General features: G+C 53.8%; 1 protein-coding gene across 2 annotated transcripts; it reads left to right on the top strand.

Annotated features, from left to right (window-relative positions):
- The first annotated feature begins 43 nt into the window (after positions 1-43).
- On the top strand, positions 44-21622 carry ISM2 (isthmin 2). 2 transcript variants are annotated; one of them, XM_064460488.1, is made up of 6 exons: positions 44-1330; positions 15611-15880; positions 16376-16748; positions 17572-17712; positions 18218-18289; positions 18812-21622. In XM_064460488.1, the coding sequence occupies exons 1-6, from the start codon at positions 1196-1198 to the stop codon at positions 19327-19329; spliced, it is 1509 nt and encodes a 502-aa protein (XP_064316558.1). In that variant the 5' UTR covers positions 44-1195; the 3' UTR covers positions 19330-21622. The 2 variants fall into 2 exon arrangements, with proteins under 2 accessions (XP_064316558.1, XP_064316557.1); XM_064460487.1 differs by having other exon boundaries at positions 47-1330; positions 18212-18289.
- Positions 21623-25730: the final 4108 nt, after the last annotated feature.

Here is a 25730-nt window from a genome sequence, read left to right as displayed (position 1 = left end):
TGGGGAACAGCCAGAGCTTTCACCGGGGAGCACAGAGGCCTGTTTCTGCCTGGCGGGGGTGGCCCCGTCCCCGCTCGGACGAGGGGAGGGGGCGGCCTTTGCAGGCGGGATCCGGCGCCGCGCAGGAAAGCCTTTCTCCCCGGGGGCGAGGAGGGACGCTCCGAGCGCCCGGTGCGGCTGGGCGGTCTCCCCGCGCCCCGGCTCCCCCCTCCCCATCCCGGGCGCCTCCGTCCTCCCGCCTCATGCGGCCGGGCCGGGGCCGCCGGAGCCCGGGGCCGCCCCGCCTCGCCTCGGCGGGAGGGCGCTGCCCCGGCGCTGCGGCGGGGCTCCCCCGAGGGGGAGCGCCCGGTGTCGCGGCGCTTGTGCGAGGCCGGCGCCGCCGAGGCGAGCCGCCGCCGCCCGGGAGCGGGACAAAGGGCCGCGGGCCGGCCCGGGGCGGCACCGCCGCAGGGGCAGCACCCCGCGGGCACCGCCGGGCGGGGGGCGGCGGCCGCCCGGGCCATGCAGCTGCCGGCGGGGGGAGGAGCGGCCGGCGGCGCCCCAGAGGGGGCAGCGCTCGGGGGGAGCGGGGGGGGGGGTCTGGCAGCGCCGGCGGCCCCCGAGCGGGCCGTGCCCTGGGCCGGCTGCCGCCCCGCTCGCCCGGGAGGGGCTTGGCCGCGCCTCATGCGAGGGGGAGCCTCTCCGCGGCGAGCGGCCGCCCGCCCTCCGGTGCCCGGCGCTGCCTGCGGTGCCGGGACAGCACCGGGAGTGACTCGGCGGGGGGAGGAGAAGAGGAGGAAAAGAAATCAGATTGCCGAAGGGATTAGGAAGGGGGGTGGGGAGGCGAAGACCTCTTCCCCCCCCCCCCTCCCGCCCCCCTACACACGCTTGTGAAGCTTTTCAGAGTTATCCTTCAGCATCAGTGGCACCGGCGGGCGAGCCCGGGGGAGCAGCGACACCGAAACGTGCTCGGCACACTGCAAGAGAGATCAGAGGGAGCGGCCCGGGCCGGCCGACCCTGCCCCGGCCCCGGCCCCTGCCCCTGCCCGCGGGGGACTGCACTTCCCGTCTGCGATATTTCATATATATTTTTTTTTTTTTAAATCCCTATTTCTTGTGCTTTCTCGAAGAAGGACGGGTTTTGTAGTATTGCGGGCGGGCGTGCTGCCGGGCCGCCTGCCCTGGCCGTGCGAGGTGGGGCGAGCGGGGGAGAGAGATGCCTCTGATGAGAGGGAAAGTCGTGCTCATCCTCGGCTTCGTCTTTCTGACTTTCCTGGCTGCGGTGAGAGGGCTGCCCGTGAGGAAGCAGCGCACCAACAGCCCAAAGGAGAGGGGCTCCAAGCTGGCAGAGGTAAGGCAGCCTTTGGGGAAGGATGGAGAGCCGGGAGGGAGCTGGGGCGACCTCCCCTCAACCTCCTCAGCCTCTGCCGTGCCCGCGAAGGCTGCGGAGGGCAGCCAGCCGGCCAGCGGGACTCTCGGAGGCGGCTGTGCATCCCCGAAGGGAGCCGCATCCCACACGCGTCCCCGCGGCCAGGCTGCCCCGAGTGGGAAAGCAGCAGCGGGAAGAAGCAGGGTTCCGTGCCTCCCCTCTTCTGAGCTCTTTCTTCACTCGCCGAGGGGCAGAGCCCTTTCCCGGTCTCCGGGATTTTCGGGTAGCCCCAAGTCCTTGCATTGCACAGAGCCTGCAGCGAAGGGGCTGGTTTAGGTGCTTTGAGATCGGGGCGAACGTGCCGCGACCCAGTGCCCGGGAAGATCCGTTGCCTCCAGGGGGCAACATCCCTCGGAGGAGAGAGGAGTCCGGCCACAACCCGACCTGGGTAAAATTAGCAAGGTTGGTGGCTTGCCAGGAACTCCAAAACTCCGCTACTACAAAAATAAGACGTGACGGATTTCAGCCACCATCTCTCCTTCCCGCTGGGACGACCCCGGGGCAGATTCCGGCGTGCTCGTGCTCCGTTCTCATCCCGCCGGCCTGCGCCCGGTCCAGCGCTCCCCGGGCCGGCGGGCTGCGGGCCGGGGCTGCACCTCTCGCTCCTCCGAGAGCCGCATCCTGGCTAGTGCTGGGTTCGGAGAGCCTGTGTTGGACGGGAAACTTCAGCAAGCAGTGAGAGACTGGTCAGACTGGGAACCAGCTGGTGGGACCCGTTGGGGATGACAGGAAGGGAACGTGTAAGAAAGAAACTATCAGGAGGGCAAGGAGGAGGGTTTGAATGAGAAAGATGGTTAAACTGAACGGTTAAAACAAGCTGTTTCCATCTTGAAACTGTTCTCTGGAGAAAAAGTAGTTCAGGCAGCTGTGTTTAAAAAACACCCTTTTGAAGAATGCTACTTCTGAAAGTGGGTGAAAGGAGTAAGTGGGAAAAGTGGTAGGAGGCTGAGCAGGACAGGGTAAGAGCAGCGCGGCTCTTGTTGGCAATACGCAGCAGTATGGGAAGCAGCAGGTTTGATCTGCAGAGTCAGTCAGACTGGCAGAGGAGGTGCTGAGAGATGGGAACATACCTTACTGCTAGTTATTGCCAAAACACAGTGCTGAACTGTGGAGGAGTCATGCCGGCATCTCCTGTCGGATGCACTGAACTCCATTCCGGCATGAAATCCAGGGAACAAGTGTGAAGAAGGAATCTGTCACAGGGCAAGCCTGGCCAGCGGGCAAGAGAGGGAATGGGCTGTGCCCGGCCAAGAACCACCAGTTGAGCCTGGTAATGGTTTTGACAGGAGTGTGGAATGAGCATATGCAAACAGGGCTGCTGGGGATGTTATGTGCTCTAGCGCTGGTAATACTGTGTCGGTGCTGTACTTCGCTTGTGAAACTTCAAGCACAGTCGTAGATGCCAGTTCACTTGCCAGGCGAATGCCAGGTAGAGTGTGCTTGGGCTCTGGCTGCAGAGGGAATAAGGATTTATGCTGAAATCCAGGAAAGTATTGCAGCCCTGTGGCAGGGGGCATACGATAGGGACAAACTGCATCTTGGGAAGCTGTGCAGGTCCCTGCAAGAGTGCGATCGCTGACGTCTAAAACACATTAGGAAGCGGGACAAGCTGCTGCCAGTCCCAGTTTGTGAATGGCTTTGAATGGGGAGCGTTGTGTGGCCAGCCAAAGATCACATACGGCACTTACACAGCACAGCCTCTGTCCTCGGGACCTTTGCTTCTTGCAGAAATTCAAACATACAAGAAGTTTATAGGCGAAGGTTTGAGCATGGAGGTCAGGAGCAAGGAGGAAGGTGAAGAATGGATTCCTCTGGGTGTCTGTTGGTGCTCCTGTGCACAGCCTGCATCTCTCAGGGTACTGGCTGCACAGTTCTCACAGCAGGGAGAAAGCTGTAGGTATTGGCATGTGTCTTCTAGCTGCGTTTTGGGAGGAAATCCTCCACTTCTGGTGCATGCGGGGGAGAATTTGGAGTACTCCTGCCTGGCTGTTTGAACTAAAGTGGAGAGCACAAGCGCAGCAGTATGGTGGTTAAAAAAAAATCCAGAGTGATTTTGGGTCATATGCACAGATGGTTCCTGTTGCAGCGCTGATAGGTCCTGTCTCTATGGCAGCAGGGCAGCCACAGCTGGAGTATTGGTTACACTATGGGTAATGCCCTACAGATGTGGGTAGAATGAAGGGGGCCGGGAGGAGAAAAATAGAAATGACAGAGCAAGGCAGATAGACAATCAAAATCATTAAACAGTTACATAACTTGGACTTACTTTAACATCTTTATTTAAAGCAACCATTTTTCCTCGGTTTAGAATTGAATGGGAATTTTTATAATCTGTGCTGAGCCTCAGAGTTGCACTTCTATGCTAAAATGATTTAGAAATATTAAAACCATTAAGGCTTTCAGTAAATTTTTGAGTTAGAAAGTCTTCTAATTGCAGGTAGGATGGAGGGAACACATGCTTTATCTTTGGGTGATAGCCTTATTGGTATGTCCCAAAGCCCTGTACCTCAGTCAGGATCTGCTACTTCCAGCCATTACCGAAGGAGCAAGCACTTGCATATACATTTTGTCACCGGGGATACCGTGCAGAAAAGCTTTGCCTGAGTTACGCTGAACCCAGCGACAGATGTAGCAAGAATATTGTCTGTTTCTTCAGTCTCTTTGATTGGAAGTTGAAAAGGCAGAATACTTTCTGTCCAAACTGTGACTTAAATCTAATGAGAGAAGACACCTGCTCATTTGGAGGCTTTTTGGCAATGCCTGGGTAGGCAGGTGGGCCCCACAGCAGCAGGCAGGTGTACGGCAGGGCTTTCAGAAGCACTTTTGCAGGTTGGATGCATCGTACCCTGATGTGGGCAGAAATGTGGCAGGTCCAAGCTCTGACCCACACCAGCAGCTCTTCAAATTTGGGTAACTGAATACTTGGAAAACCTTGTGGGACAGCTCATCACATTGCTTAATGCTCTGTTTATGAAGTCAGGGGGTTTAAATGCATAATATGTTTTGATAAACTCACTGGATTTCAAAGTACTGGGTTTGAGTATTGTTAATAGATGTTTGGATTCTTTCTGGCGGAGACCAGTCGGTTTCAGTGCTCTTCTAGTAAATAGAAAACAGCTAATGTTCTAACACGCTAGAAAAGTAAACGTTGGAAGTGATTAGATCTGTGTGAACCGGCACAACCACTTCAGTAACTGCATACAGATAATAGCACCAGCAGTAACTGTGATGGGGGTGTTGGTAGTGAGCGTCCTGGTGGTGATGGGGTGCAGCAGAGCAAGCCAGCAGTGTTTTATGGAGGGTCCAAGCCACCAGCCCAGCTCTGGTGGGCTTGGTGGGTGCTTCTTTGCAGGAGAGAACCGCTCTGAGAGGAGGCCAAGAGCAACAGCAGCGAGCTCCCTGAGGCACCCGGGGGTGTTACTGCAGGGCTGGGACGGGGACAGGGTGAGAATCCAAGCTGGAACTTGCTGTTGGACTTCCCCTGGTCTGAGGCTACAAGCAAAGCAAACCTGGTGTCTGTGATAAGGGATAACGGAGGGCAACTAAAAAAATACCAAGTGTAGCATAAGGGCTGTAGTTGACTGCAAATCAGTGGGTTTGTACAGCACCTGGTATCACTGGCTCCTGTCCCCTGAGAAATAAGGAAATTAATAACAGTGTGTATTATTTACTGGTTACATCAGGCAGTGATGAAGGTCTACGCGAAGATGTTTTGCTTGCTGATTAAAGATCATTGGTAGCCGTTGATTTAAATTGACCTGCCCTGTGCATAGGGAGTCTGAGTGCAGAGGTGTGCTTAAGAATTAAACATACAGCAGTGACGTGATGCCTGGCTGGAGATGCCAGCAAGTGGAGAGTAAAGGAGCTCCAAGGTGATGTGATGTGGCTGTACTAGACAAAAAGTGTTAAAGGGAAATATCAGCTGGGCTTGAGTGAAGTTTATCAGGAGACGACTCCAGTCGGGCTATCCCTGTCATTTGGGAGCCCTAGCGTAGCCTAGACACACTGCCTGGGGAGGCAACTGCGGTGATGGGCTGGCAGGAGCCCAGGGGTGGCTCCTGCCTGTGCAGGCACTGAGGTCTGCAGGAGCCTCCCTTGTGCCTCCCCACAGCTCTCGGTCCCTTTTGACTTCCCCTGGGCTGTCTGGCCGAGAAGAGGATCTTGCTTTCCCCAGAGCCATGTTGCCCTGCTGTGGATCTCCAACTTGTGTTGTCACCCATGTCTGCCCTGCGTGGGGGCACCTTGCCACGCTGCCACCCTGTCGGGAGGGCTCAGCTGGGGTGCAGGTGGGCGACTGGGTCGGTGCAGGCTGCCTGCACAGCCAGATGCCCAGGGCCACTGCGGGCTGTGTCAGTAGCAGAGTCATTTTGCCTGCGGATGTGCTTTTTACCTTTTCATTTCTTCAGCAATTAAGCGTTCTTGTCCCTGGCTTTGTCCTTGGTGGAGGTCGGATTTGTGGGTACAAAACGTGCAGTGAAGCATCCTTCCGCTCTGAAAGGGGCTCTTTGTGCGCAGGGAGGTACTTCGCCCTTTGTAGCAAATTTCCTTTTGAGAAGTGCCAAATTATCTTAGTCAACCAGTTGAAAACCCTCCCGCCCTGGGGCTGAGGCAGGAGCAGAAACAAAGGGGGAGCCGGGTGTAGGGAAGCTGCCCAACAAGGGGGCTTCTTCCCTTTTCACTGCACAAATAGGTCTGCTGTTCCCATTGTCACAGTCAAAGGGGTTCCTGTAAAAGGCACATGTAAGGGGAAGAGATTAGGCATAAATCGCTCCACAGGGCATTGCCCAGCCCTCTCTCTGGGTTCCTAAAAGTGTCTGGCTCTTGCAGACCTTCTCTTAAAGACAGGCAGGCTGGGGGACTCATCATGCCTCCAACCCTGGCCCCTCCAAGCCCACCAAGGTAATGGAGGAAGTGTGCTGGGATTAATTCCAGCTTTCCTCTTGTCAGTGTGCTATGGGTAGGAAATGCAAGCCAGGAATCCTTTGTCTTCCATAGTATGAATAAATATTCTTCCACTCAGAGCTGTAATGAGATATACTTCATCTCAGTACTTATGAGATGAAGACACCAAAAAGATGGTGACCTACCTGCCTCTGAGACCCAGGTGGCTCATGACATGAAGGGCACTGATGCCTCCTGGGCTGCAGGTTGGTTTGGGCTCCGGGGGAAGGATACAGCTTCAAAGGGAACAAAAAGTAAATTGCTGTCTTCTGCTGGTCCCTGGCGCTGCTGGACGGGCATGAGGTGGGAACCTGGCTGCAGACAGCCAGGAAGTGCCTGTGCAGGCAGGAAGACATGGTGAGGCATGAATTTATCTTGGATTAGGAGCTGTTGGTTGGCCTGGTCTGTCAGGGCCTTATCTAGCGCATGGGACTGGGGGTGTGAGGCAGGGCTGGGAACACATCCCCAGCCAAAGGAGCCCCCATCACGTAGCGTGCAGTGGAAGGCTGGCACATGGCATGGGTATGGTACCCTTCAGGTAGCCAGCTTCTATCCCAGCCCTGGCAGCCTGAGTCTGGGGGCAAGCAAGCCAGACCTGTCTCTTTCCTGGCAGCTGAGCCCCAAGGTTCTCGCTGGGCAAGGGGATAGTACTTGCGGGATGGCTGGGAGGTGCTGCAGGAGGTGCCCCAACAGCAGAGGGTTGACACCTCTTCACCTCCGTGGGATCTCCCCTCTTACCCACTGCTTCAGTGCTCCCTTCTGCTGCCCTCCCTGCCCTTCCCTTCCCCTGCAGCTGCACCCACAGGAGCTAGAATCCCGGGGAGGCCAGCTGTGCTGTGCCATGCAGCACCTCCAGTGAGACAAGGTGTTGTACAGATGTCTACATGCCCACTGTTCCCTCCCCCTCCTTCCCCTCCGGGTACACTGTGGTTGTATTACATGGTTAAGCTGGCTGCTCCTTAAAAATCAACCATCTGCCTTAGAGGAGCGTCTAGTTCTCCCCTGGGAAGCATCCACAGGATGGCCCCCATCATGCCTCCAGTGGAGGAGATGCAGGGCTGCCCAGAGGTAGGTGCTGTGGACGTCTCAGAGTCAGCTTGGCTTCCCCCACACCTGGGATTACAGCTCGGCTATTGCGTGTCTGTGCCCACCCTGGGGATGGGTCCTGGGTTTACAGCTGAGGTCCCGCTGGGAAGTGACCAGCCAAAGGGAAGAGAAGGGGTCAACTGGGGGTTAAGATGCTGGGGAAGTGGGGCTCCCCATTTAGATGTGCCCTAGCTTTCCTATGACTTTTGACTTGCTTCTGCAGCCCTGCAAGCTTCAGGCTCCCATCTGGTGGGGAAAAAAAAAGTAATTATTTTTTGGTGAGGCACTTAGAAGTAGCAGAGACTGTCCTGGAAAGGCTTATGAACAAGTGAGTTATGAACGACACAAACTGGGGTTGGAGAGGAAGGTTTCCCTACCCCAAGATGCTTTCTCTGCTCCATGCTGATGTGCAGGAGTCATTAAATCCTGCCACTGAGCTGGGGAGGGGAGGGGAGCCAAACTCGGCCCTGAGCTGGGAAGCTGCAGCCAAGCAACTGGGGCAGGGGCTGCTGGCTGTGAGTCACCCCAGTTTTGCCCCTTCAGGAAGCCGAGATGCAGCATCTCTGCCTGGATCCCTTCCCAGGCAGGGCATGGAGATGCTCCAAATCCAGCTCAGGTGCCCATTTCGACTGTTGTTGAAGGGATCCTTGATGGATTTACATCTCTCTGGTTAGCTGCCTTCCCTGCCCTGCTGCCTGCATGGCAGGGGTAGCTTGTGCACCCTGCATGGGACGTGGGGAGTGGGTGCCCCTTGTGTCACCTCCTGCCCTATGTCCCCCCAAGCTGCAACCTCTTCTAGCAAGCTGGGGTGGCAAGGGGAGGCTGGCATTGGTCTGGTCGCTCTGCTTTCTGCACTTGCTTTGCTATATTTGGGGTTTTTTCTCCTTTTGCAGTTTTGCCTGGGCTGCAGCAGAGAAGGAAGCAGCAGCTGGAGTACTCAGAGGGTTACGGTGTGCAGGCTAACAAATGTGGATCATTAGCTGGAACAAGTTAATGGTTACTGAAGCACATGGGGTTTGGAGCTGGAACAAGTTAACAGCGACTCAGTCCGATGCATTAAGAGCTTATGCGTATTACAGCTCAACTATGTTAACAGAAAACATATGCCCTAGCAGGAGCATTTACTAGAGAGCACCAGAGGGTATGGATGTGTGTCTGTTCACCTCTCCAGGAGACCTCTCTGTGCAGTCCCTGCTGGGGCCCTGCTCCTGTACCTGCTGCTGTGCTGTATCTGAGCAGCTCCCAGGTGGCCTGGCTGCAGCAGACGTCTCAGGGCTACCTTCCTGCTCAAGTAGAGGTGCCTTGCCTGGGCCTCTTGCGGCAGGCACCACCTGCCAAGGGTTGGCCCTCGGACCTGTGCACTTGGGCAGAGTCTCCAGTGCAAGGACAGTCCCGGGTGCTGTGCTGGGACATGTCAGTGGTGCTAACCAGGTGCCCCAGCATCTCCGCTGCAAGGCCTTTGTGGTTCATCTGTGTGGGAGGCAGAGCAGTCCCTCCTGGGGGGCAGGTCAGGGGAAGAAACTGACCTGTGATGGACCTTCCCCCAAGTACAACATGGGAGACCTGCATCTGTTCCTGGCCTTGCTGCAGGCTGCCTGAGAGACCTGGGGCAGGTCGTTTTCTTTGTCTGCAAAATGGGGGTTTAAAGTATTTGCCTCAGTGTTAAAAAGCGAGAATATATTTATGGTAGAGAAGCACCTGCATGCAACACTGGGGAGGGCAACAGCCAGGCGTGGCAAGAGGTGAGAAGCCACTGGGCTCCTGCTTGTCATTCTGGTGTCACAAGTGACCTGGGGAGTTGACTGAGGATGCCATGGGCAAGTTACTCCTCAGTGTGCCTGCAGGAGAGCTGGCAGTGGTGAGAGCGGCCAGGCCGTGCGAACAGGGATGCACGGTGAGGAGCACTGACAGCAGCCTGGCCAACCGCCCCATTTTCAGTATTGCACAAAGTCAACTAGGCTGTGTTCTTGCTCCTTGCTCTGCTGTGTGCTGCTGCTTCGCTGTGCTGTGGTTTCTCCTCCAGGGCTGGCTCTGTCTCAGTGGCAACCGAGTCACCGACCTTGGAAGGAGTTTTGAGATTACAGTTGTCACAGTTGAGACATGAAAATAAATGTGAGACATGAAAATAAATGAGACATGAGGAAGCTTTTGATGCTGCCTTCTGCAGCTCCCTACTCAAGACAGATGGGATGAAGCTAATTAGAAAAGAGAGTGATTCCATATGATCTGAAGTATTTTGATAACTGTGAGAAAATTATAATCATGAGGGTGTAATAATTATCTGCACAGCCCACAGTTTGCTCCTGGCTCCTGCTGGTCTGTCATAAACAAGATCTGCCTACGCAAGCGTGATAACTGACTACCTTGTCTGTTCCATGAACACTTGCAGAGCTCTCCCAAAACCTAAAGGCAGATGCTTATGTCTTTATCTAAAAAAAGAACAAAACCAAAACCAGCGCAAAAGTGCAAGTTGATCCTGAGGTGAACCAGTGAGCAGAGCAGCTGGGAGATCATGGTCATGCACTTTACTTGTGCCACAGACCCTTTGCGGGCAGGACTGTAAACCCAGACAGAAGGAGGAGGCAGCTGGAGGTGTCTGCTGCCTTAAATTACCTCTGGCAGATCTTCTAGAGCTCACCTGCCAAAACCCTGAGTGATGGTTCCTGCTAAACCACCTGCCTATAAGTCTAAAGGTGTTGTCTGATCGTTGGGATTGTGGCTTGGGAGGTCTTACGGACAGTAACAGAGACTGGGTGGCATCTTCGCATTCCCTGTTTTCTCATAGGTACCCACCCGGCTCCTGACACCTCTAGAAGCACCCTGTGCTTTGGCACAGTTCTGGGAAATCCATTAAGCAGGTGATGAGCTGATGGGTAGCAGAGGTCACTTGGCTGATGTGTGTCCAGTGGATTTCCCATCTGGCTGAAAGACTGTGTCAGTGCATGGGTTATGTGCTGGTGGATGGGTTATGAGCTGGGAGGATCAAACTACAGCCCTTGGGAGGCTAACAGGTCTCAGCCAGCTGGGCTAAAAAAGCCCTTTCTTTGAGCAGCGTCTGTGGCGGGGTCATCAAGGAGAGAGCATGCCCAGCACTATGGGAGGGAGGCAGCATGGCACGCTGCATTTGTTCCTGTTGATTACCCTGCTGTTCAACCTTCCTTTATTTTAAAGAGACTTAACAGTGTTACTTGTTAGCACTGGAAAAAAACTCCCCTTTCTCCCACTCCCAGCAGTGAAAACTGCCCTGAGCCTTTCTGCAAACTACAGCCCCAGAGCTGCCCCAAGACATGCTGGGCTTGTTTCTGAAGCAACCAAGCTCTGTCCCTCTGCTTCCATAGCTTTATACTCTGGAGTTGTTCCTTCCTGGTTTCAGTCCAAAGAGAAATTGTTTTTGAAAGCTTTCTCAATATCTTTGCAGCTCATTTAGGTGAATATGGAAGGAAAAGTTTTATTGAAAAAAAAAAAAAAGAAAGAAAAAGTAATAAAGAAAAAAATGTTTTGATTTCCATTTTGTGTTTGGCTAATCCGTAAATGGGCAAGTTTGCAACAAACTGCAGGACAGATTTTAAAATAGTGTTGGAGAGAGCTTGGGAGAAAGAGTAGGAAGATATTTGTGTAGACTCAGCTCTGTTCAGGAAAAGATCAATAGTTCTTCTCTTGGGTTCTTGTTTCAGTACAGCACGGTAAACTGTTCAAAGGAAGCCTAACACAAGCAGTAATGATTAAGCAACGTAACCCCTCATTCCTTATAATTATAGCCCAGTGCAATAGCAGCTTTTAGCAAATACGTCATTTTCTTCACTGCAACGTTAACAAGCCCAAAGCACAGCCCGAATGTTGCCTCTGATCTGACTCCCGTGTGCACAGGTCTCTCTGGTTCAAGCTGAACAAGTTTATGCACTTGCTGATTGGCTCGGGATAGGTGTGCATGGAAGCTGCATCCTCTGAGCTTGTCCTATGCTGCAGACTCATTTGCTCTGCACCTCTGATGCCCAGGCTCCAGCAGTGCACATCTCCCCGGGGAGCTATCTCAAGTGTGTTTGTCTTTGGTTTAACCTCATGATGAAGAGCAGCTCTGCTCAGCAACATATGTAGCTACAAAGAGCACCGCCGGTGGGTTTACTGGCCGCTTGCAGTGCCTACGGAGATGCTGAGGAGCACATTGGAGGGACAAGTACCAATGGTTGTGGTGGCAGCATAGTGGCGTCCCTAGTGGCCGAAGGGCAGGACAGCCCAGGGACTAGTCTGTTGGTGTTCTCAGCTTTTAAACTGTAGGATCTGAGAAGCCATGCCTCTAATAATTTTTATATAAGAGCTGCAGCATGTGAACATCAGTCATTTGCTGTCTTAACCCAGGTTTAGTTTGGAGTCTTAGAGAAGTTTATAGCAAAATCTCAGATTTTAAGACCGGAAGAAATCATTAGATCCTTGAATTTCTTGCCTAGCACACATGCGGCACATATGTGTTGAGCCCAGTGACATGGGTTTGACTGTTTCCACAAGAGGTACTGACACTTTCCCTGTTAGCTTGTTCCTGTGGTTGGTCACCTACGGCGTTAAAAGCATGATCCTTATTCCTCAGTTGCATTTGTCTGGCTTTGACTTGGGCACATTCGTTCCTATTATGAGTTTCTGTTCTGGATTAGAGAGTCTCTGGTACCTAATGGATTATTGCCTTAAAGAACTGGGAAATCAAGTCATTGCTTTCTCTTTTTGACATAACAAATTGAGTTGTACGAGTCTTTCACTGGAAAGGTCTTTCCATCCCTTGAAATGGTTTTGTGGCTGCTCTCTTTGCCATCTTCAGATTTCTGAGCAATTTTAATAGAGGTCTGTGGACTAGAAATGGGAAAATATCAGCCTTCAGTCTCTAGAGAAGTGATGTGTGGCCTTTCCCCACACCTTTTCCATATAGTCTGTCACCTGTGTTATGTTCAAATCAGGCACGACATGGGGGTGAATTGCCGGTAAGTTCCTTCTTCCTAACACCTTCGCTGAGCTTGTGCCCCAGGGTGTTCAGGTGGTCAGTCCTACATGCAGGAGAGCCCGGACTATGTGGGAAGGGCTCCTGGGCTGGTAGGGAGGCAAGTGTGGTCCTGCTTACAGCCTTCAGTGTAAACATGGTCTTCACAAATGGAAAGTGCATGTTCTTTCCCAAGTGGTGCCCCAGACTTTCTCTCATGTTCCTGTCCTGGAAACCCTTATTCCCAGCCAGGCAGGATATCCCAAGTGTATGCAGAAGGAGCTGTGGCAATTCCCTCTTCAGCTTTTTCCTTTGCTTGGTACTGGCTGGTTGCAGGAGAAGGCTGGAGCTCGGCTGCAAGATATTGATGGCTTCCCAGCACTGCACTCTCTGCTTCTGCGGTGTGGTGGCAACTGACCTTCCCTGGCGGTAGGAGGACGGAGCTGCTGATGACCGGCTCTGAAGACAGTTTGCAGCCTTTTTTCTGCACTCCGTGGAGAGTGCGGGAGTAGAGTGGTCACTCTGGACAGGCCAGCTCTTCTCTTCCCTTAGCTGATGTGCTGCAGTGGCTTAGCTCCAGGCTTGATGGCTTTATCCAACTGTTCCCTAGGCAGGGCAGAGGAGAGCGTGGGTGTCATGGGGCAGGAGTGTGACCCTCAAGGGCAGCTGCCTGTGTGGCTGGTAGGAGCCCCTTGCTGACAGGGAGAAGACACATCTGCCCATCAGGATCATGGTGCCATGGATGCTCTGACCCGGAGGGAGCACTGGGCCTCATAGGACCTTGCTAAAATCCATGGCTTGACCAGCTGCGGCAGGGCACTGAGCAGGACCTTGCTCAGGAGGGATGTCTTCTGATGCAGGGACAAATTTTAACCCAGAAAAGCCTCAGAGCAATGCAGACGTTAGCACAAGGGAAGGGTTGGACGGTATGACCGTCGCTGAAGGACTCTGGGCCATCCAGGGCAGACACCCTGGTCTTTGTGCAGAGGTCTTTGTGCCTCTGGAGTATTTGGGAGCCAAGGGATTCGCCCTGCAACACTCTTGCAGCCAGTTCCCCTGGGGCAGTTTTACATTTTCCCTGTGGCAACAATACTCTGAATTTCTTGAGCTTGTTTGGGCGTAAAATCTGAATTAGGCACTGCGTGTAAGTTTGGAGACTTGGAGTCTGTTCCTGGCTCACTTGCTCTGATGTTCTTGGGTGAGCTTGGATCTTGTTGCTAGAAGAGACCTCACTTTCCACGTGTATTAAATTTGGGTTGTCTGTGAAACAAGCTTACCCAGCCCTGATAAGCTCATTGCAAATTAGGCAGCAGTGCCAGCCTTGCAGGGCTGTTGGCAGCCCCTTGTGCAGGGGCTGCGTAGGGTACGTGAAGCTGGCAGCAAACCCAGTGCCGGCGGGTGGTGTCGTGCAGCCAGCATCGGGACACAGCCAGGTTTGCCTGCACAGCCCCTCTTGCTGTTTCTGCTCAGCCTGGGCTCCTCCTTGCTCCCTGCCAGAGAGTCCTTTGGCACAAGAGGAAACCTGGCGAGGAGCTGAGGCACTGGGAGGCAGGCTGGGGCAGAGCTGAGCATCCTTCCCATGGGTCCTTCCAAAACCACTGAGGTTTTGGATGGGAGCAGAGGGAGCTGGGAAGTGAAGGTGCAGGCAGAAGGGTCTGTCTGTTTCCATGTTTGCTGCCAGCAGTGCCACAGGAGCCCTCCTGGCCAGGGAGAGGGGTGATCCCCCAACGCTCTCGCCAGGCAGTACAGGCTCCGTCCTCCCCACAGCCTTCTCTTCTGTGGGCCCATCTGGTGAAGTCTGTCACCGGCCCTTCCCCGCGTCCAGCCTGCTCTGGGCAGCAGCCAAGGGACCAGCAGCGTCCCTGCTGCTTGTTTCCCTCCCCCAGGGACAGGGGGGTCGCGGGCTTTGATGTGCAGGCACAGGGCTGGGGACAGGCTGTGTGTGCTCATGAGAGCCTGGCCAGGCTCCAGCTGCCTTTGAAGTGCTCCAGTGATCAGGATGAAAGGGAGGGGAGTCCTTCCCTAAACCATCTGGCTCTAATTGCAGGTAGAAATGCCTCTCTGCATCCCCCCATGGGGAGGGGGTATGCCGCTCTCTTAGTTAATCCCGCGGCTCTTGGCTGGGCTGGCATGAAGGGCGAGAGCATGGGAACAAAAGGGGGTTTCAGCTGGGCAGCCAGAAATAGGCAGCCGCTGGTGAAGATGCTGGGGGTTTGGGCACCTCTGCTCCCAGCCTTGAGCTGTGGGGCCCCACAGACCTTCCCAGGGACGGCCTGTGCCACGGGGTGGGGGCTTTGCCAGTTGTTCCCATCTCCGGTTTCTCGGGCGCACTGGAGCCTGCTGGCTCTTTGACTCGCGCTTTTTCATGCCCGTGCGGGAACAAGGAACGTGGGAACTCGGCACGAGCCTGGCCGTTTGGCAGGGTTCGCTGGCCACCTCCCCGTGCCCCAGCAAGGCACCCTGCCCGCTCCCTCTGCACCTCCTGGGCAGGGCGGGCCACAAAGCACCACGTGCCACTGCAGCAGCAGTTGGAGCCATTGGCAGCACTGGCAAGTAAGTTTTGTTGTCCTGTTCGGCTGGGTATCTTCACTTTCCCAAGGAGATAAAGGCAGGAGGGTTATATCTACAAGCAGTTTCTTTCTTTCTTTGTGGTAGACTTTGGGCAGCAACTGAAATCTCAGTTAAACCTGTGTTTCTTGAAGTCATCTGCCTTAATACCGGCACCACAGAACAATTTATTTAGGTGAGGTTTTCCCCCTTGTCATAAAGTCCTTGTTATAAACTTTTTGTGTAAATATATATGATTTTAAAATGTGACCTCTAGTAACTCTGTGACCAGAAGCAGCCCTTGCTGTTACCCATCTTCAGGGACGAAGCAATGGCCAAAAATGGAGAGTAGGAAGCAGAAAGCCAGGCAAGATGGGCAATGGGACAGCAGAGAGGTGCAGAGAGGGTAGTCACAGGGATGGGAAGCACCAGCCTGAGCAGACCTGTAGGTTGTTCAGGTGCAGTGGGGCTGAGCCCTGGCACAGCACAGGCCACTGGGTATTAACTTGATTAATTAACATGTTAATTGCTGCCCTGATGCTGCAATAAGATGGGGTGGAGGAATTGTTAGGTGCAGAAGACCAGACCCCCTCTTTGCTGGGCAGCGTTTTGCTCCCTGCACAGCCACCCTTGGGAGATGTCCTCACCGCCTCTTCCCTCTCCAGGTCTCCGCATCATCCGACCCGCGTTCAGTGGGGGACGAGGAGCTACCGCTGTCAGGCAAGGCGCGGGGGCTGAGGCGGAGCGGGCAGGCTGGCCCACGGCGGCACAGGCGCCGCGGGGTGGCTCAGCAGGCTCAGCAGGCTGCCAGGAGCCCGGCAGTGCCCCAGCCCAGCAGCGCTGGCCGGGAGGAGAACCTGCCCTTCATGCTGGACCTGCAGAGCTTACCAGGGCTAGCCAACGTAGACCTGAGCGCACAGAACCCCAATATCCAGGTGGGGAGTGGGTCTGGGTGGGCCACGGGGGAATGCAGGCAAGCACTGCCTGTGTTCCTCAGCCTCATTTGGTTCCCTAAGAAGAAAGATCTCGTGAGCAGGGTCCATGTGGCCACTGCTGTCTGTCCTCTTGGTAACTACCAGATGCAAATAGCTGGCACAGCCAAGCTCCTTGCCAGAGGAATTTGCTCATAGCCTTTTCCCTGCCCCACCCCCAGCCCCTCTCCATAGAGCAAGAGCAGATGCTCCTATGGGGTTGACCTCTCAATTTCTGAAGGTGGTTTTGGTCCCTATGGGTGACAACCAGCCCCCCTGCACCTCCCACTCTGCCCCTACCTAGCCCCTGTGGATGATGCAAGACCTCTTGCACTCATTTCATGGTCTTACAGCCCAAAGCATCTCTGGCCTCTCAGGCTGGGAACCGGTGCATGGGCTGGTAGGTCCATCCCAGGGATGTGCCCTGGCTCACTTCCCTGTCTCGTGTCTGGCCTCCAGGTGACCATCGAAGTGGTGGATGATCCTCAGGCTGAGATGGAGATGGACTTGTTGAAGGAGACAAGCAATGACTGGTCTCTGATGTCCTCTGAGTGGCTGTCCCACAAGGACCTCTTCTGGCCCCTCTTCTGGGAATACACTGACCCTGCTGAGGAGGAGGAAGAGGAGGAGGAAGAAGAAGAAGAGGAGGAGGAGGAGGAAGAGGATGACAACCTGGACGGAGAGGACAGGGAGGAGGAAGAGGAAGAGGAGGAGGAAGATTACACAGCAGAGTATGAGGAGGAGGAGTCCATACTCAGTGGAGTGGGAGGTGACTGGGACCAGCAGTGGCCCGGGCAGAAGAACTGGATCTTTAAAGAAAAATATAATTACGGTGAGTCCTCTTGGGTGTGCATAGCTGCCCTGCAGGCCAGCATGGCCCTCCCCTGCCCTGCCTGACCCGCAGCCCTGTCTCACTGCAGTGGGAGCAGCCCCGCACAGGGGATCATGGCATGCTGGTGCTCAGCTCCTACTTAAAAAATAAGCAAGTGTGCTGAGGAGCAAGGCCAGAACCCAGCTGGGGCTGCCAGAGGTCAGAAATGCCAGCATCCCAGCAGGAACTGCCTTTGCATGTAATCACTGGATCATGGACTCCAGCAAAGGTGCGCTCAAATGAGTAATACAGTGTAAATGTTTAATGGCAAGTGCTGCTGCCATCAACTCAAGTCCCTGCCGTGACACCAGTGACAGAATCCTTTGCCACAGGCCTGGGCATCCCCCAGGAGAGGAGCTGCAGAGGGCTAGACGGCAGGTGCAGGTGGGTGGACAGGCCAGGGCACCACAGCAGCTCCCTCCTGCAGCTTCCTGGCCATGAGCCCAAAACCAGTCAACCTTTGCTAACACGTGATGCTTCAGTATCATGGCCAGTGCATTCGGGAGGTTTGGTGAGGATGGGGATAGGCAGCAATGCCTGTCTGCGTTGGTAAACCATGAGCAAAGCTGTGCCTTTGGGGGCTGCTTCCCTGGAGTTGCCAATGAGGGCAGGGTTGGCCCTTGGCATCAAATGGCCAGGCACCTCCATGTCCCCCAGGCAGTACTGGCCCTGTGTCTCTGTAAAGGACATTGCAGGGACAGGGCTGAGGGAGGTCCTGGGTGGCTGCTGGCTCCCTGGTTTTGCTGAGGTCTGCCACTCTCTGCCTCTCCCCTGCTGTGTACAGACTATGAAGACGAGGAGGAGTGGAGCCCGTGGTCCCCTTGCAGCATCACCTGTGGCAGTGGCAACCAGAAGAGGACCCGGTCCTGTGGCTATGCCTGCACAGCGACGGAGTCAAGGACCTGTGACCTGCCACGCTGCCCTGGTGAGCCCTTGGCCGTACCAGTGCTTGGGCACCCTGATGTGGGCTGGTCCCGCACCACTGTGGGCTGGGCATTGTTCATGCTTCATGAACTAGTTACATTTATTGTGGTCTGGGCTAATGACTGCAGGGGTTTGTTTCCATGAAAAAGCTCTGCTGGGCCTTCATGGCTCCCCGGGCAGTTACATGATGCCCAGGGGTGGTAAAGCTGGTGTCCAGCTTGATGTGAAACTGCTTGCACCTTTCTCATACTGGGAGCTTGAAATCCTCTCCTGAGGCATATTAAGACCCAGCTCCATCCACTGGGATTTGCTTAACCCACAGCCTTGGGCGGGTCTGTCCTGCATGTCTGGCTGCTGGCCCTCCCTTCCAGGCACAGGGCCATGTCACCAAAGCAGTGGTGGGAGAGGGGGTGGAAGATGGATGGTGACTGGTGCTCTTACAGAGGGGAAAAAGACCACCTGGTTCTTTTTTTTTTTTTTTTTTTTTTTCCCCTCTCAAGGAGCAGAGGGGGAAATGGTCTTCCCCACAGAGGAGACACCTTTCAAAAGTGACAACACCACGGAGCTGTTCAACTCAGGTTAGCCTCTGCCTCTGCCTTGCACTGGGGGCTTTGGTACCAGACCCCATGGTGGGTGTAGCTGGCTGGTGGGGAGGGCTCTGCCAAGGGCTCCTGCATCTGGTGTCCAGACCTAAGTCACCCAAAACACTGCCACGTGCAGGCTTCAGCAGTCGTGGTGGGAAACCTAGATCCTACCACAGCCCTGGTACAATGCGGTCCTGCCCTACAGTGCAGTGGCTGAAGCCAGCCTGCTGCATGCCCTATCCCATGGGGGAATGCTGCCAGCCTGGCCTCTGTAGCAATGGGTGCCCTGGGCAGAGCCTGTGCAAGGGGCAGCTTTGCCCCAGCATGAAACCCCTTCCCTCTGTCACTGCCTTGGGGATGGAGCCTGGCTCCAGCTCACCCCAGGAGCCTAGCTGCTCCTGCCTGGTGGCTGTGGGCTCCACTGGTGGTGCTGGCAAGGCTGCGAGCAAATGGCAGCTGGGTAAAGCAGTGTGCGGGCTGCACGTGCCCTCACCCTTTCGGTGCCCTCCCTCCCAGAGGTGGACAGCTGTGAGAAGTGGCTGAACTGCAAGAGTGACTTCCTCACAAAGTACCTGAGCAAGGTGCTGACAGACCTGCCCAGCTGCCCCTGCTCCTACCCACTGGAGGCTGTCTACAGTGCCGTCAACCTGCGGGATGAGCAGCAGGGCAAGAGCTTCCGATGGCGGGACGCCAGTGGCCCTAAGGAGCGCCTGGACATCTACAAGCCAACGGCACGCTTCTGCCTGCGTTCCATGCTCTCCCTTGACAGCACCACCCTGGCTGCCCAGCATTGCTGCTATGACGAGCACACCCATCTCATCACCCGTGGCAAGGGGGCTGGTGTCCCCAACCTCATCAGCACAGAATTCTCCCCAGAGCTGCACTACAAGGTGGACATGCTGCCCTGGATCCTCTGCAAAGGTGACTGGAGCCGCTACCACGCCGTCCGGCCCCCCAACAACGGGAGGCGGTGTGCAGACAACCCCACTGAGGAGGAGTACCTCTCCCAGCTGCAGGAGGCCAAGGAGTACTAGCCACAGCCATGCTCAGAGGAGCCACGGCCACAGCCAGCTCCCACCCTGGCTCAGCCTGGCAAAGCCCCAGCCCTGCTCATGGGCTCCTTGCTGGTGCTGTGCAGAGCAGGCAGGATGCACCATCCATCTCATCCCCTCAGAGGGGTGCCTCGGCCCCTCCCTTGGATTTCCGAGGGTGCTGGAGGTTATTGCGGTGTGATCCCTGCCATGCCACCCGCAGCAGTCCTGCACCCCAGGGTGCCTGGGCTGGTACACAGGGAGCCACGGGGGATGGGAGGTGTAAAGGGAATGGGGGGTTACTCCCGTCTGCTTTTTATTCTCTACAATCTGTCAATACAGCCTTGAAGCTGGGCATCTGCAGGGTGAAATGGCCTCAGCTCCTGCGGGCTTCATGCTGTATCTGAGGAGCTGGCCTGCTGCAGGCAGAGCTGCTTGCTCTTGCCTGCACACCTGCCCTGGCACACGCTCGTCTACTTCTGAAACTGGGGGTGGGTCCTCCTAGGGAGTGGCAGGGCTGTCCCAGCCATGTGTACAGAGCCGGGCCTCCCCTCTCCATGGGTTTGTGCTTGCATGGTTGGGAAGGAGCAGGGGGAGGCTTAGCAGGATTTTATGGATCCGGGGGTGTGTGGGACAGGAAGAGTCTGGCTGCCTCGGCTCCTTTGGCAAGACTGCCTTGCCACTGCAATTTTGGCCCAAAAGGGAACACTGGGTGCTAAAGCCAGACACAGGTGGGCCTCAGAGGTCAGCACGGGGGGAAAACCACCTGTGTGCATTTCAGCCCCTCTGCCTCGATGCTTGGGGGAGCGGGGTGGCAGCAGCCGCCTGCCTCCATGCCTCGGCTCCCTGGCAGCCCACCAGTGGGTTTCAGTGCTTGGGAGCACCCGTGACATGGCCCAGCAGAAAGTCCTGCATTTCCCACCCACAGCTCTCCCGGGGGCAGGAGGCAGCTCAGCACCACTCGTGCCATTGCTGGAGAGGGGGAAAAAGCACCAAGCCAAGTTCTCCATGGAGATGGGAACAAGTTAGGCACTGCTGGGAGCACCCAGCATTGCCCCTCTCTGGTCTGCTGCTGGCCGTGAGCCTGGCTCTATGCTGTGTCTGCCCAGGTCCCCAGCGAGAGGCAGCCCAGAGAAAGCAAGTCATGGGCAGACCCTGTGCTCCTCCGGCTCGCTGCCTGGCCAGGTGAGCAATTGTAGCTCCAAAGGAGGAAGACACACGTGTGCTAATAATGGCCATACCTGGTGCCTGCAGATCATGGATCATGATGCTCTCTGTTGGTGCTTTGGTCTTGCCTGGGTTTTATTCAGCTTTTCATGGGTCAATGGCAGTTTCTCCCAGCATATTTTGGGAGCTCCCAAGTTTCCCACAGAGAAACTAGGCTGAGTACTTTTATCCCTGCACATTCAGTTGCTGAACCTGGCAGAAACTGTTCATAGCTATACTTAGCAAATTTTATGCATCAGAGGAAATAAAAGAGCAAATCAAGCACATGTAAAGAAGAATGGAGTAATTTCTAGACTAGAGGTTTTACCCAAGGCTGTTGGCTACTCCATGTTTTTTCTGCAGGATGCTGTTGGACAAAAAAATAGCTGTCTGGGTGCAAAGGTACTTGCTGACTGTCCTTGCATAGGTCTGTCCTTGCAGGAGCTTTCTCCAGGGCCAGTGAATATCCATGATCTGGTAGCTCTTTGGCTGCAAACAGCCTTTCTTGAAGGAGACTGAATAGCTCAGCCAATTTGTTTGTTAGACTGGCTGCTCTCTGAGGAAGTGCTCCTCTAATAAGAACTGTTACCCAGGATTTGCACCTCCTCTTTATACTAAGTATGTCAACTAGTCTAACCCCCAGAAATGAAACTATAATTTCTCTAACAAATGGAGTTCCCATCCATGGGCAAGCAGAAAAGTTACTTAGGTTGAGCGCCCCCCACCCCAAAAGCTGGTTGGAAGCTGAGTGTCTGTTCTGCCTTGCTGCCGCTATGGTTTGGACCGTACAGGCATGAACTGGAGCATGAGAAACAAGAAGCATTGTAATTCCTCACACAAGCACCTTAGGCACCGAGAGGCTTTGTGGGGCCCTATGAGAAAAGTAGGCATTAAGCAAGTGTTTATTTTTATATCCCATCAAAGATTCTGTCCAGCCCACTGCTATTTAAGTGATGAATCTCTAAGCTTCCACTCCTTAAGCTTATTGTTTTCTATATATAATATATATAAAATGTCTTTTATTCCTACAAAATTTCATAGAGAAGATTTCATTATTCTGATGCTGCAATAAAGCACTTTATATAAAGTATGCGTTGCTGATGTCATTCAGTTGGGACTGAAGCATATGTTGCTATTTGGTTTGGTTGAGAAGGACGACACTATGTTGAATGCTACATGCCTTGGGTCCCCAGCCCCAGCTGTACTACAAAGACCATGGTAGCTTTGCTTCCTTCCTTTAGCATTTGCATTTGATGGTATCTGGCTGTAAGAGCCTCAGCTAACCAAGATTATCCAGAGCCCACTGCCCAGCCATGGGATATGCTAAGTTCTGGTCACAGGGAAGGAAGCCTTCTATAAGACAAACATCAGGGTCAGTCCTGAGAAGCAAATGCATTGCCTGTGCCCTAGCCCTGCCCCCAGGTTTTATTCCATGCTCAGCCTGGCCAGAGCTGGCTGCCAGCTGACCTCCTACCAGCACACTGCTTTAAGCAGGTGTTGAGTATGGGAGTGGGTAAAAAACCCAGCAGCATCCCAGCTGGCAAACTGGTTTGGCAAACCACCTCCAGAGCCGACAGCTAATGATAGCAGGGGGATTTGCAGAGCTTTCCAGGGATCACACTTTTTGTTGCTGTTAATTTGCTGCATAAATTGTGACCACTTCCAAGCCCTTGCTATTTCCAGCTGTTTTCCCTCGTTCTCTCTTGCTCTTTTTGCTTTGTGCTGGCTGCACATCTGTCAAGGGTTATCGGCTACTCTAGCACGGGGCTCTGCTCTGCAGCTGCCTGGCACCATTGCTGGCCCTTGCCTGGGGGAAGCAGGCGGCTCCTCTCAGTGAAGGATGCTCTGAGCTTCCCCGGGTCTTCTGCAACATTAAAAACATTGTTGCATGGAGGCCAAGCCATGGGGAAACAGCTGAACTCTGCAGGAAAAGCAGCACAGAAAAAAAATTCACTGTTTTCCTGGAGGGGCAGTCAGCAGTTATTACTGTGTATATAACATGCCCAACATGTCTTTATCCACACTCTGCAACAAGGTCTTTGCTGTGCTGGATGCTGAGCCTGTTGCTGAAATTCCTGGGCTATAGAAATCCCACAGCCAGAGGATAGAAGCAGGAAGAATTGCTGTCCTACTTCTACAGGTGCTCAAGACCTGGAGATGTCACCTGAAACCATGGAATGAGTCTGTGGCAGAGCCTCAAGCTGCTTTGAACACAAGACTTCTTGACCAGTTGAGTTGTCTTAGTTTGCCTGCCTGGACTGGAGCATCGTGCGGCTCAGCTGTACCAGTTCCCTGGCATCTGACTTGCAGCTGAGTTAGTTTGTACCCAGAAGGAGCTGGGCCCAGATTTTGCTAGGCACAACAGTCAGCACATGCTTGTCCCTGCTGACCTCCCCTCTTAGCCCCAGACAAGTCAGGAGCAAGCTGTGAAGACCTTTTGACTGAATGACACTGTGAAGGCACGGGTGCGTGGTCAGCTGCCTGGGGGCAGGTGGCATGAGTGCCCATCTCTTAGGGTTCATCCTGTCTCTTAGGTATGAATGCGAGAGTTCATAGAAACATGTTTATAGCAGCCAAGATCCCATTAGCTGTCTGCTTTTTTTTCAGGGCTTGTGCTCCAAGAATCTGCTTCATGGAAAGCACACAAAAAGGCCAGCTGGCCCCAGAAGGAGCCACTTTGGGAGGAGAAGACACAGGATGATAGTGCCAGGAGAGTTTGGCCAAAGCCTGTAGAGCAAACCTGAATTGCAAGGCCTGGCCTTAGCCTAGGAAAGAGCAAACAATGTGGTTGTGATGGTCTGTGGACCTTGATTTAAAACTGAAGCTCTGGAGAAGAAAGAAAACAAACCTTTCAGGCACCCCTTTTCCTGGTCTGTAAAGGGAGCGACACTACTGTGTGGCCACATCAGCCCTCCAGGCTGGGTGTGCTGGTGGCAGAGTGTGACATGCAGCTGCCAGCTTCTCTGTAGAAGAGTTAAAAACCAAAAATAATGCTAGCTGCAGTTTTTTGGCAGTGGCCCTGCTGACAACAGCGTGACCGCAGGGTGAACAGGAGCTTGTGGCAAGACCTGGTCTCCTGGGCTTTGCCTTTACCCTAAGTGCAGAGAACAGCAGGTCCCCAGCACCCAACAGAGTCCATCCTCTGCACTGCTTTCACTGACGCCATGCAGAGGGATGCCAAGCATCACACTGGGGTAACCCTGCTTGGCGTGCCCGTGGGACAGGATTTACTCCCTCTGTGTCCACAGAGGATGGGCCCACACATTTGCAGTTGGGAAAAGAATGTCTCACCCTCCTTCCCTGCTGCACAGTGGCCAGCTGCGCCTCTGAAATGCCTGCAAGGAGCCCAGCTGGTGGGGCCTGGCCTCTGCTTTGTTCCAGGTCCTTGCATGCATGTCAGCTATTCTTCTCTCAGTGCATGGGAGCCTGGCAGTAGGGATCACAGCCCCATGCAACTTGACCATCACACACGGGCCAGGGGCAGAGCCCAACCACCAGCCAGCATCCCCTTCCATGCCAGCCCCAACCCTGGCCAGGCTTGTCTGTGCTGTGGGAGCTGAGCAGCAGCCGGCAGGGTGGGCATGAGGTTTCTGAAGAGCCAGGACAAAGCATCCACCCGTCCCATGTTCCCCAACCCCAAGGCATCACAACCTTCACACACAGGGATGTACCAGAGAAAATGCATTTAGACAGGGTCTCCAGAAACTACATAGCCCCACCATAGGGATGTGGCCAAATCATGCCTCACTGATGGGTCCCACTCTCTCCTGGGCTTCAAGGTTTCCAGTGATGGAGATGCCACAGTAATGCTCCGCTTTACTGTTTTTGCAGGGAGAAGTATTTTCCTAGCAGCCAGTCTAAATACTTCCTGCTTTATTTGAAGTCCACTGCGTCTTATCTACTGTGGTCACAGAGAGCATATGATTGCCTTATTTGTTCCTACCTCTCATGTACTTCAGAATTTTATCATTGTGCTCCCTATTTCCCTCCTTCTCCACCATCTTCTCTTCTCTAGACTAAACAAATGCAATCTTTTCAGGCTTTCCTTAGAAGCTGTACTTGTAGACCTCCAGTTGGCCTTGTTGCCCACCACTGGGCTCACTCCAAGTAATTAATATCTTTCTTGAAGTGTGGAGCCCAAAACTGAAGCCGTGGGGTCTTATCTGGGGCTTTCTTAATGCTATATGGAAAGATTTCTTCACAAGACCTACAAACCCCAGCCTGCCAGGCAGCTTTTGTTCTTTTCCATGATGTTTTAAATTTTTGTTTAGTTGAAAATTCACCATAACCTGCCCAGCTTAAACACCTTTTACAGATGTGCTGCCAACCTAGTTTCTTCCCCTCCTACACGTTACCAGTGATTTCTGCCTCAGTGTAAAACTCTGCAATTCAGTGAAGTCAAATATACTTTTTCTTTTTTCTCCTGGATAACTTTTCTACTTGGTCAAGATCATTTTCAATCCATGTTTTCGAAGCGTTTTACAGCACCAGTGGTGATGTAAATTATTTCAGACTTTTAAATTATCAATTCTATTATCTTCTATACTGAAATGTACTGGATTCATTACAGCCCTGTTAGACCTTCCCTTATTTACTAATAAAAATATCGTATAAAGCATTGCCTAAAGTCTTAATAAAGCCCAGATACTCTACCAAAGAAAGGCATTAGGTTGACTCAATATGAGTTGTGCTTTAAGTAGCCATGATACAGGTGTGCTGGTTGTTACTTTTTACCTGATTAGCTGGGTATTTACAGGTTATTGACTGCATTTTTCAGTATTTTTTCATTAATTGATGTTACAGACTGTTCCAATGCCCTTAGCCCTCACCTCTCTCTCTTCCTCCCTCTCCCCAGCCCCATTCCTCATCAAATTCTGAAAGATTGCTCCACTTTCCTAAGTAAGTCTTCTAGGATAAACTGCATCAGGCCCTGCCATGCTGGAAACACCCAACTACTTTCACTTTAGCTTTTTTTTTAAAAAAAATTCTATTTAAGTTCTTCCTGTTTTGCCATTGAAGTAGAGTTTGGCTGATGTTTCTGTCAGGGACTAGAAACTTGTCTCAACGTTGTTGGCAGGCAAGTTTCACTACTAAAGCCTGATCACTACAGTAGCTGAACGGAACAGTTTAATCACCAAGGTCAACCTGGCAGGAACGTGCACGCCGTTATCTCGGAGTACTCGTCCTCCGCACATACG

This window comes from Phalacrocorax carbo, chromosome 9 (assembly GCF_963921805.1).
Source record: "Phalacrocorax carbo chromosome 9, bPhaCar2.1, whole genome shotgun sequence".
NCBI classification, from domain to species: Eukaryota; Metazoa; Chordata; class Aves; order Suliformes; family Phalacrocoracidae; genus Phalacrocorax; species Phalacrocorax carbo.
This window is presented reverse-complemented; position numbering and strand designations above follow the sequence as displayed.

Bases quoted from the DNA above. Each gene is read 5' to 3' on its own strand.
- ISM2 (XM_064460487.1), top strand. From the start codon at position 1,196: ATGCCTCTGATGAGAGGGAAAGTCGTGCTCATCCTCGGCTTCGTCTTT. The intron at 15,881-16,375 runs GTGGGGAGTGGG...TCTGGCCTCCAG, and splicing joins CACAGAACCCCAATATCCAG to GTGACCATCGAAGTGGTGGA. The intron at 17,713-18,211 runs GTGAGCCCTTGG...TCCCCTCTCAAG, and splicing joins TGACCTGCCACGCTGCCCTG to GAGCAGAGGGGGAAATGGTC.